General features: G+C 43.0%; 1 protein-coding gene across 1 annotated transcript in view; it reads right to left on the bottom strand.

Annotated features, from left to right (window-relative positions):
• Positions 1–586: 586 nt before the first annotated feature.
• PTRHD1 (peptidyl-tRNA hydrolase domain containing 1) overlaps positions 587–11,455 on the bottom strand; it is a 31,086-nt gene continuing 20,217 nt past the window's right edge. The window contains exon 3 of the mRNA XM_069605678.1: positions 587–1,778. Within this exon, the coding sequence (XP_069461779.1) occupies positions 1,608–1,778 (171 nt within the window). The 3' untranslated portion in view covers positions 587–1,607. The remainder of the gene's footprint in view (positions 1,779–11,455) is intronic.

Below are 11,455 nucleotides of genomic sequence, written 5' to 3'. Positions count from 1 at the left end.
TAGTAGAAATACCTATTTTCGGTGGTGTGGGGGTGAAAAGCTCTTACGTCTCCTACTCCTAAACTCTTCTTGTCTCCCTCCCCTTTATCCCAATTTTAACCCTTAACCTGTTTTTTTTTGTTTTTTTCCATACACCTAAAACCCACCCCTATCATTACATTGTTCTGTCTTTGTTTCAATATTTTCTCTGCTGGTAGGTATTTTTTACCCACTCTATTTCCTGCAATATATTTTCATCTTTCATCTTCATCACCAGATCACTCCCCTTCCCCTCCCTCCTTCCCTTCGGACCTTAAAATTGTAACAAATACTACTTAAGGGCAATGAGGACACCAGAACACTCCCCCTTCCGTTCCCCACACCCCTATCTTCCTCTCCCCTACCTCAAATTATACACCGTAACTCCCTTCACATACCCCCCTCCTCTACCCTCTCACCACCCTCCGCCCCCCCTTGTAAATGGTTCTACTTATTGTTCTTATGACCTGTTCATGTTTGTAAATATGCTTCTCTCACTTTTGAACCTGTTGTTATATTGTAAAGCACTTTAGCTTAAAGTGCTATATAAATTCAATAAACATAAACATCTTTGTAAATTCGTTCTTTATTATTTCATTCAATATCACTGGATACCAGGTGACTCAGCTGGAGGCATACTAATAAGCCCACAAATACTGTTCCCAGAGAGCAGAGATCAATGTTCCAGCAAAGAAAAACAAATGAATCTCCCACTGAATCATTATTGCAAGTTTCCAAATGAGCAGAAGTGTCTGGACAAAGTGCTTCCCTGCCCCCATTTATTAGAAGATGAAGAAGAGAACCACAACACAAATGTCTTAGGAACATGTTACAGTTATTATTTGAGGGGTGCTTTACAGGGATACGGCATACTGAACCATGTGGTTGTTGCTTTTGACTAATAATTTTATTATATCCAGCGGTTTATCAGATGAATCACTCCCATAATGAAGGTTACATCTTCTAAAGGAAGTGATGATAGGAAGACGAGTTTGTGAATGTCAAAGTACAAATAAAATAAAAACACAAAAGATTTACAAACACAGGTAAATTGCCTTTTCATCACTAGTTCGCGTGTGCACGTCCACAAGATTATAGTCTTGCAACTCTGAAGATCAGACTGGATCCCTCATTCTTCTTCCTGGAGGATTACCAGTAACCCCCAAATACACCATTTTTGGAGCAGGTAAAACTAAAAAGAGCAGGATTCCTGAACAACTGATGTTGAGCTAGGCATAGGTATGTGCCTAGAATATTTGCTAGGAAATGGTTGACGAACAAATGGGTTTGGGCAAAGAATTCTGTTTGACGCAGAGTAGAATTAATCTCCTTCAGAACAGTGATATACATGATACCAATGATTCTTTTCTCTGCTTTAGGGAATTCTTCAAATGTGTAACATGGCTAAAGGTTTCTCCCCCCCCCCCCACTCATGCGAGCTTGCAAATTATTAACATGTCCATGGTTTACTACTGATAAATATAATGTCTGTTTTCTCCATCATTAAGAGTCTGTGCATGCCAACTTTATTATCCGGGGTCTTAAATGAAATGCATTTTCAAGAATTAGTTCAAGTTCAACTTCAAATGTCATTTGAGCAGTTTGAGTTTTTTCAAATATCGGTGCACGTCATCCTTTGGATAGGGCCTAAGAGCGATACAGGTAACAATATTCTCTGGCTGCTCAATCCACACTTTGTGGTCAATGTTCTCTTGCTTCAATGTGTCAGCTAATGCAGCCAAGGTAGCCTCGTCTGGAGCCTGGAAGAGATCAAAATGAAATGTTTACCAATGCACCATTCTGTAATATCCAACGAGATCCATCACTGGATTATAGAAAACAAACCAGACACTTTCTTATTCTGTACTACATATATGCATGGGTTAGTAAAACTATTATCAGATAATTTATTACACAACACGTATTGCCCAAACAACACACTGGCAACATTACATGATCAGAATAGCCATTCATTTGAGTCAGTGGTATTGGCCCTGCAAATCCTACAATACAAACAACACAGTTAGCACACCTGTTATGTAGCTTAAAACCCTTTCTGTGATCTTCGATGTGTTACTCATCTGACAAGTATGTGGTGCATTGACATGGTCATTATTAGTTTCTAGACTCCGGCATCTAAAAAGGAGCGTAGTTCGGATGTTTCAGGGGTGAGAATTTCACTTTGTATATCGAAAACAAGGCCAGGGCAGTTGCCAAGGTGTTGTGTACAGCATGAATCCATTCTGACCAGAGTTGTGGTTTAGAATTAAGAGTCATTTGTGGGGCAAGGTGATAAGGTCTCCTCCCACCTGCCAATCACTGGGAAGCTGCAGGTTTTCCTGCTTTTTCCGCCACCTCTTTTACCTACTTAAGCAGGCCTTTCCACCAGCCTCCTTCAGTGCAGATGTGGAAAGGGGATTAGGACTCCTCCCCCGTGCCAAACACTGGTAAGATTTGGGTTTTCCCGTTCTTTTTCCTACTTAAGCAGGCCTTCCAGCTTCCTCCGTTGCAGCTGGAGCAAGTGGATTAGGTCTCCTCCCACCTGTCGATCACTGGTAAGCTTCTGGTGGTGCTGCTCTTTTTCCCTACTTAAGCAGTTCTTCCAACCTTCGCCCCTAGGCTCCCTTCTGTTGCCTCGGTCACACCCAGGTGTCCTCAGTGCTGGACGTACGAGGACAAGGCCACGCCCTGTTAAGGCCTGGTAGGGTCATGGGTCAACCACGCTGCCCCTCAAATGCTCTAAGAGACATCACCATGTCTCGTCCGTCGGCAGCCTAACCCCGCCCCCCGATCTCTTAGGTCCATGCACCAATGCACACTAGGCAGCCACGAGTGGCTCCCATATCAAACCTCATCACCGTACTGCATCTACCACAACAACAGCCTCACATGATACGCTCCTGGCCCATCATGCGGTTAAATGTCCGGTCGACCGTAGCCCACCCCGCCAGCATCGCTGATCTAATCACTGAGAGTAACCTTGACTCTAGCATCACGGAAACGTGGTTTATCCCCTCCTCCCAGCACATCCTCTACGTTCTACCATCCGATACAGTATTCAACATACTGACCAGCAAGGAAAGATAGGTGGCGGGGTCGCTGTCATCCATAAGTTAAACTGACCCTGCACAGTCCCGTCATCCACACCCTCCCCCTAATTCGAATCCCTGTCATGTCGATTCCCCCTGTCCCACAAGGGCTCAACTCACATTCCAACTCATACCACCCACCCCATGGGAATGGGCCGTTCTAGAGGACTTCACCAACCTCGTCTCCTCAGCATCAATTGCATACGCCAGCAACATCCTCTTCAGGGACTTCAATATCCAAGGGACACCACCTTCTAAGCGCCTACATGACCCACTCTATGCACTAGCCGACTTGTGAAACCTCCAACAAATTATCCGCTCTCCAACTCACACAGGAGGGTACATGCTTGACCTCGTCGTCACCCCTCCGGCTCTCCGATCTTGTGCCAACTCCATCCCACTCACCTGGCAATGCCTCTGACCCTGCAACACTACGAACACCCCATAAGGAACAGGCTAAACACCCTGAGATCACCCGTCGCTCCTTCAAAACCTCTGTTAACTTCCTTGAGCCAGCTCTGGGCACTATTCCCTCCACCAGACAAGCCTTCTCTCCTGCCGCCACTGACCTGGTTAGCACCCACGCCTGCTAAAAATCCCACAGATCAACGCCAAACCATCGGCCCCTGGTACATTCCGGACCTCAGGACCATCAAAAGGGCAATCAGGTTGGTGGAAAAACAATGGCGTAAACACCACCATCCGGAGGATCTCTCCTCGCTCAAAACCCTACACAAAAAGCTGATTACTGATGCAAAATGAGCTTATTATGCCACCGCAATAAAGGGTGCCCCTAACAGGAGCAGAACTCTCTTAGACATTGTCAGACACTGCGCCAGGCCTTCCCTGGAACCCTGCGGTCCCGGCATCACAGGAGAAATGCAATAGTTTCTTGACACAATTGCCAAAATCAAAGACTTTTATCGACTCTGCAAAGGCCTCCAAAGAACCACCCACCGCCCCACATCGGGAACTCACCCTTGGTCAGACTTCACCCATCTTTCCCTTTAAGGACCTCTCCAACACCCTGGTATCCCTCAAACCCACAGCCTACTCAGATCTCCTCCCAGTCGCCATCATCAAACAGCTCCAGGGCTGCACCTTCAACATACTCATTAATATTGTCAATGCATCTCTCACTGAAGGCTCCTTCCCAGACTCTCTAAAAACAGAGCTGATTCGCCTCTCTCCAAAGAGCCGCCACTTGATCCAGATGACCTAGCAAACTATAGACCAATCGCGAGCCTCCCTTTCATAGGGAAACTCATCAAAAACGCTGTAACGCTGGCCAAAACCGACCAACTTGGCCTCCTCTGTTACTACCAATCAGGGTTTTGCCCCAATTGCAGCATGGAAACTGTCACTGCAGGTGACAGAAGACAATTCATTTTACAGACAGAGGAGGCTCCTGCCTCGACCTTCCAGCAGCGTTCGATACGGTCGACCATCCCACGCTCATCTCGATCCTTGCCACCAGAATGGGCCTCACAGGAAAAGTCCTCGACTGGTTCTCTGCATACCTCACCAACAGCGTCCAAGCCGTCCAAATTGGACAGTTCAGGTCCAAACGCCTACCAGTATCTTGCAGCGTACCGCAGGGCTCCATTCTCTCACCATTACCTTCAACCTTTATATGGAGCGCCTGGGAAACTTCTTAAAATGGCCCCAGCATCGCCATCCATCAGTACGCTGATGACACGCAGGTGTACATTAATGTTACGGTCCTCGAAGACATCTCTTAAATCCCAAACCGTCTGGCTCCAAATCTCCCCCATGACCACCGCGCTAACTTCTGTACAGTAGTCCAGGCACTGGTCATCTCACACATTGATGCGGGGTAACTCCCTGCTCACCGGGTTCCCAGCCACGTACCTGGCCTCCCTCAAAACTGCCCACCATGGAGCAGCCAATCTTTTCGTGGGTGCCCATAAATCTGACCACATCATCCCCATCCTACATGATCTCCACTGGCTCCCCCTCCCCGCAAGGATTCCCTTTAAAACTGCATGCATCACATACAAAGCGGTCTCCAATACAACCCAATCTTACCTGGCAGCCAAACTCAGTATCTCAGGAGGTTCACACGCCTCTCATAGCTGGACCACAAAAGGTTAGAGTCCAGGCTTACCCATAAAGAAAGGACCCGAAAGCGGTCCTTCTCCTGCTATGCCCCATCCCTCTGGAGCTCACTTTCCCTGGAGGCTGGTACTGCCCCTTCCTTCATGCAGATCTGCAAAATCATGAAGACATGTTCATCGGTTCCTCCAAAACCCTGACTATCCTCCACAGTACTGCATTACTGTTAAAAATGCTACCTCGACGCTAGCCTCTGGCTTCTCCTGAACTCTAAAGCGCTCTGCCGCCTACGGGCACGGTTTGCACTGTAAATAATAAAATAAATATTCGAGACATGTTGCGGTTTAGATATTATGTAAGACAGGATATAATATGCTGGCATAAAGAACACCTACCACCCACAAAGACATTCGCAGCCAGATTTTAAACTGAAGAGCTTCTTTGAACTTAAAGATACATTTAATGATGCACCACACATTCAACATGTTTCTATACATTTACAGACCATAATATGTTTGAAGGATCCTTCACCATCATGACCATTCCAACATTGATTGTCCAAAGAAATCTTACACTTAAAAAGCATAACAGGGATAATAAAAATACTATGACGGAAAAAGAAGAGTTTGAGTTAGATTAGCCGAGACAGTTATGGTTAATGTTTTTTTTCCAAAAAGACGACCAGGTGTAATCTTCGAGTGTTAATGAACAGTCATGTTGCAATTCTTGATCTGATAAGTCCTTAGCATGGTCTTTGTAGAAGAGAGGTTTTGTCTAACAGCATTCATTTGTCCATTGGATTCCGTTAGAAGCTGCAAATTGTTAATAATAACATTAATGAATGACGAATATTGGAGGTAGAAAGACTTGGAGTGGCGAATTCTGCTCTGAATTCATTAAATGTTAGTGGCATGCCCTGGTTAAAAAGTTGGTGTACATATTTTATTCCTTTTAATATTCAACTTTTCTGATAAAAGACTACTTTTGATCTGGATAGGATTATTTAACCAAATTAATTGTGATATCTTATCTCCACAACTCCCGCCGAATGTATAAATTCTAATCCGGTTAACAGTGAATTGAACATTAGTACATTTAATACATTTATTTTTTGTAGTAAATAAATATCATTCAGATAGAGAGAATGACCTCACCATGACACAAGCCCATGTCGGGGTATCAACAAGTTCAACTTGACAAAACCAGTTTTGTGCTTGCTTTAAAATGAAGGCAGAGTGATTTTAGCAAAAGATGGAAATTCCACCCATCCACACATATTTCTTTTTAGTTTACAAGGCATATCCTGTTTTTTTCATATCTTTGGGATAGGAAGCATAAATGAGGTGTATAAAATAATCAGAGATCATTTTGATGGATTGGAGACAACCCTACCAGGATAGATAAAGCCGGTACCGGGAATCTAAGAGACTTTTGATTTTGGTTCATATATTGTTGGTATTTTCTTTATTCATATCTTTAACTGAGTACATTTGCAGACCTAGATATTTGATTTTCTTATGGCACCATTTCATGCCATACTGTTGGACATGGTGTTTAATGCAGTGAATATTCATGGGAAGAATTTCCGATTAATCCATGCTTAAATTATATCCTGGCGCCAATGAAAAGGATGATACAGTTTCGAGTAAGTTGTGTACCATCAGCATAAGCAGCCAATTTAACTTGTAAATCACCAAAGTTACTCCTTTGATGCATGGGTGTATTCGAATAGATTCCAAGCACGGTTCAAGGGCTAAAACAAATAAGAGGTGAGAGAAGACACTGTTGCAGTGTACATCTGCCTAAAGGAAAGAATATTTAAAAGGAATATGTATATTTTAACATATTAGTCACATGAATATTCAGTAGTGAGTTGATTATATTTGATTCTTAATTGTAATATGTGGAGTAGTATTCTTGGGAAGAGTTAGATGTATATTGAAATAATCAAAATGTAGTCTTAGGCGCCCCTCTGCAAGAACGAACACAGCCCATTGACCTGTTCTTTGGGAAGAAACCCACTCGAGAGTCCGCAGCCACACTTTAGCTCACTTGTACCTTTCAAAGATGGGAAATATCCAATTGCATATCAGTCTTTGTCCCGCCCACATGGGCAGTCCAGCACCGAAATGCTATGGCAATTCCCTTCTGAACAAGAGTACCAACAGCAAACCCATACATGTGCTTTGGTCGTGTTGGGCATCATCAGTGAGGCAGAGCTGTGCCTCTCTGAGCACAGTGAGCAAGGGGTCCACGTCTGGATGACCCTGGGAAACTGAGTGACTAGACCTAATAACCTTGAAATAATCAAAATGTAGTCATAGGCGCCCCATGTGGGTATGGCTATTTCCCATCTGTGAAAGGTACAGCAAGCTAAAATGTGGCTGCGGACTCTAGAGAGGGCACCATCCCATAGAACAGGCACTTTTTGCCATGTTCGCTCTCATAGAGGGGCTCCCATGACTCATTTTTAATTTTTTTCAAGGGCCTTAGGTTTAATTGCCCTAAGTGTCCTAGGGTCATCCAGTCATGGACCCTTTGCTAACTGTGCTCAGAGAGGCACAGCTCCACCTCACTGATGATGCCCAACAAGGCTGAAACACATGTATGGTGTTTGTTCAGAAGGGAATTGCCATAGCATTTTGGGGCTGGTCTGCTCATGTGGGCAGGACAAAGACCGATATGCAAATTGATATTTCCCATCTGTGAAAGGTACAGGGAGCTAAAATGTGGCTGTAGACTCTAGAGTGGGTACCATCCCATAGAACAGGCCATTTTTGACATGTTCGTTCTCATAGAGGGGCGCCCATGACTCATTTTTTGATTAGATGTATATTGCATTTCGAGGTTGGTTAATTTAAGATTTCTTTGGATGCATGTTTCATATCCCTTTTCCTTGCCACAAAAGAGATTATTTCTCCTCCAAGTACTGGTTTATAGCAGTCCCAATTATTTGGTATAGAGGTGTCAATTGGTTTATTATTCTGAAAATAATTCTTATGAACTTTTGTTAGGAAAGAAACACATTTTTTATCTCTGAGAAATACCAAATTAAATATCCATCTATTTGATTTGGAGCTAAGAGCGTTATTACCAATTTTAACAGACAGGGGCATGATCAGACAGGGATACAATCTATAGCCAAGTAGTTGGCTAGGAAGATCTAGTCAATTCTAGAAAATGAATCATGCGGACACGAGTGAAAAGTATACCCCATATCCGATGGGTGTTGCAGGAGCTAGGCATTTACAAGGCCTAACTCAGAAATGAACTTTAGGAACTGGTTGTGTGATTTTGAATTTTTAAATAGAGATTTAGACTTCCTATTAAGGAATGGATCTACTATTTCGTTACAATCGCCACAAGCGATAAGATTTTTACGTTTGAGCGTATCAAGCTTTCCTTGAGTCGTTTCCAAAACCCCGGGTCTGTTGCATTAGGGCTGTATACATTTAGGACCGAGTTGCAGGTAGAGTGAACGAGAATATTCAGAAGGACCCATCTACCTGAGTCAGACTCAGAGATAATAATCTTGCAGTCAAAATTATTTAACACACTGATCACACCATTTTTAGTTGTCTTGCACTGTGCTTGCAAACACTTTACCCACCCAAGTTTAGCAGCTTCTAAAAGCAGAAAGGTGTGTTTCTTGTATGCAAGCAGTAGAAGGCTTATTTCTATTGAAATATGATAGTATTTTTTGTTTTTTGATGGGATTATGGATACCTTTAACATTCCATGATGAAATATTTATTGACAGGTATTTCAAAGATGTATAATATAAACCTAAAATAAATAATTGTTTCATAGGAGAATATGAATTTCCAAATAGCTTTGATGAAACATCTTGTGGTTATGAATAATGCAATAACCTTAGGGGAAGAACATAAGAGAGAGGGATGACGAACAAGAACATGAAAGTTAGTAAAATATTGAGCAAACAATTGGCTAACTGCAAACAGCCGAAACATCCATGTTTTAACCGAAGAACAATGATGAGGGCAGGGCACCCAGCGATTCCACGCCATTCCATGCCCCGCTCTCGCATGGTTAAGCTTAGAAAGTCCTAACGGGACCTTTTAGGAGACTTTACTAGTATTATTAACAGAAGGCACAGCCGTGTCCATTTCATCCGACCTTTGAGATTGAATGAATGGTCTCAGTTCTCCAGGATTATCAAAAGAGGTTGTGTGGCCTCTAAAGGCTACCTTGAAGGATGCTGGATGAACCATTCTATATCTGACATTAAGGTGTTTCAAGGCTGGTCTTCGCGCAAGTAGTTCTTTTCTTCTGGCGGTGGTAGAGTTTGCAACATCTTGAGAGAAGAAAATATTATTCCCATTCCAAAAGAGATGTTTAATCATCTTGACCTTTCTCATTATAAATTGTATGTTTTTGAAGTCTACGAGAGCAAAGAGTTCTTCAGGTTTTAGGAGCGTTAGCTTGAGGTCGCATCGGACCGATCCTGTGGGCTCTTTGGATGTTGAGTTGCAATGAAGGGTGGGGGTCAAGTAGCTTAGGTAACATAATGGTTAGGAAAAGAATGGGGGTCTTCTCGTTCAATCCCTTCAGAAAGGCCCACAATGTCGAGGTTGTTTCTTAGTTTTCCTGACTGCTTTTGAAGTATTTTAACAGTTCGTGATGCCTTCCGCATTACTGACTCTGCGTTCCACTTCTGTGATCCTAGAATCAATAGCTGACCCTTTGTCATCAAGTATTGTAGTGTATGGTTAGTAGCCTCCATAAATGGTTTTAGGGCCCTAATTTCTGTCAGAATGGCAAGCATAGCTGAATCCATACATTCCTCATTTGGAGTGAGTGAATCACTTTTTTGCCTTTTTAACATAGTGGCAATTGTTGAGGTATTATCTCTAGCTATATTTTTCTTAGATGTTGCCATATTTAGACGTTATAAATAAGGAGTGGGTGTCAATGTTCCTTTTAAAATTATAAAGCCTCTGACAATTTGATCAAGTAGCAGTATTGAAATGCTTAAGAGAAAAATAGTCACTTGTTTTGCAGTGTTATAATGCAGTAAAACCTCACAATATAAAACAAAAGGATAATTATTGGTCCTATGTGACCCTTTTGTAATGTACAAAGTACCTTAATCCCGTATGTGTATGAATTCGGTGCTGCCTCCTTTAATAGATTCAGTCCGTGTGGCGAGGTAAAATGTTTCCCCAGCAGGCAAGTGTGCACATCACACGGAAAAGCTGGCTCGCTGGTACTGCAGCTTGCTGCTTCATTGCCTGCTTCGCAGTTCCTTTTAAGTCCTAGCAAACTTGCATTTTCATCACACCTATGCACGCTCTTACTTTCATAGGGCTCAGACAGGATACGGGGTAAGAAAAACCCTACCTTTCGGGAATTTTTTCATTTCATTGTGTGAAGAGCAGAGCTCCAAAATCAGCCCGCCATTCCGCTCCTCGCTTAGCCACGCTCCTCTGACCTTTTTCAAACTCATGACCAAGGGGTTCTTTAGAGCATAACTGCAGCCCAATGGTGGTGCGGTCCAGCAAGATCATGTCATCGGCATACGACATCCACGATATATGCTTCGTTCCAATTTCTGGAGGGAAATGGTGGCATTCTTTCAGTGTTTCGCCCATGTCAGCCACATAAAGGTTAGAGAGCTTGGGTGCCAAAACACACTCCTATTTTAAGCCATCATTTGTTTTAATAGAAGATTGTGACATTCTGATCCAAACAAACCACAACAGACGTGTTTGTATAAAATTCTTTAATAAAATCGACTTACCACTGTGCAAACTTCTCCTGCTGGATATTACGCATAACAGAGTGAAATGCCCCTGCATAATCGATATAGCAGAGGTATAGCATAGTATCGGGGCAGCGAAAGGTGTCTGCGATCAAATAATGCAGCATCCATAAATTATTAATAGTGCTAGAACATCTAAAGCCTGTTTGTTGTACTTGTATTAAGTTATTTGTTCTAATCCACTGGAGGCATCCATATGTGCTTAGCTGGCTTAGCCATGCCCAGCTGGTGTGCATGTATTTGAATCCAATTGGTCCACATAGTGATGTCTCTTGCTTATGTGGTACATATCAGTTGGGCAGACTTGCTGGCATTCTTTGGTTCTCATATGTTGCCAGCAGGTATGGTACATTGGCAGACATTCTCATGCAGACTAGCAACATATTGGGGACTTGCCTGGGATGGTGTGCTGTGTATGGTTGGCCATTCGTTGTGTATACGCATTTGTGGGAATATATATTGTGTACTCACCAGCTTGTACATGTGCGGC

Source organism: Ambystoma mexicanum, chromosome 4p (genome assembly GCF_040938575.1).
Source record: "Ambystoma mexicanum isolate Mex_15411 chromosome 4p, UKY_AmexF1_1, whole genome shotgun sequence".
NCBI lineage: Eukaryota > Metazoa > Chordata > Amphibia > Caudata > Ambystomatidae > Ambystoma > Ambystoma mexicanum.
The sequence above is the reverse complement of the archived record's forward strand: the minus strand, read 5'-3'. Positions and strand labels throughout refer to the sequence as shown.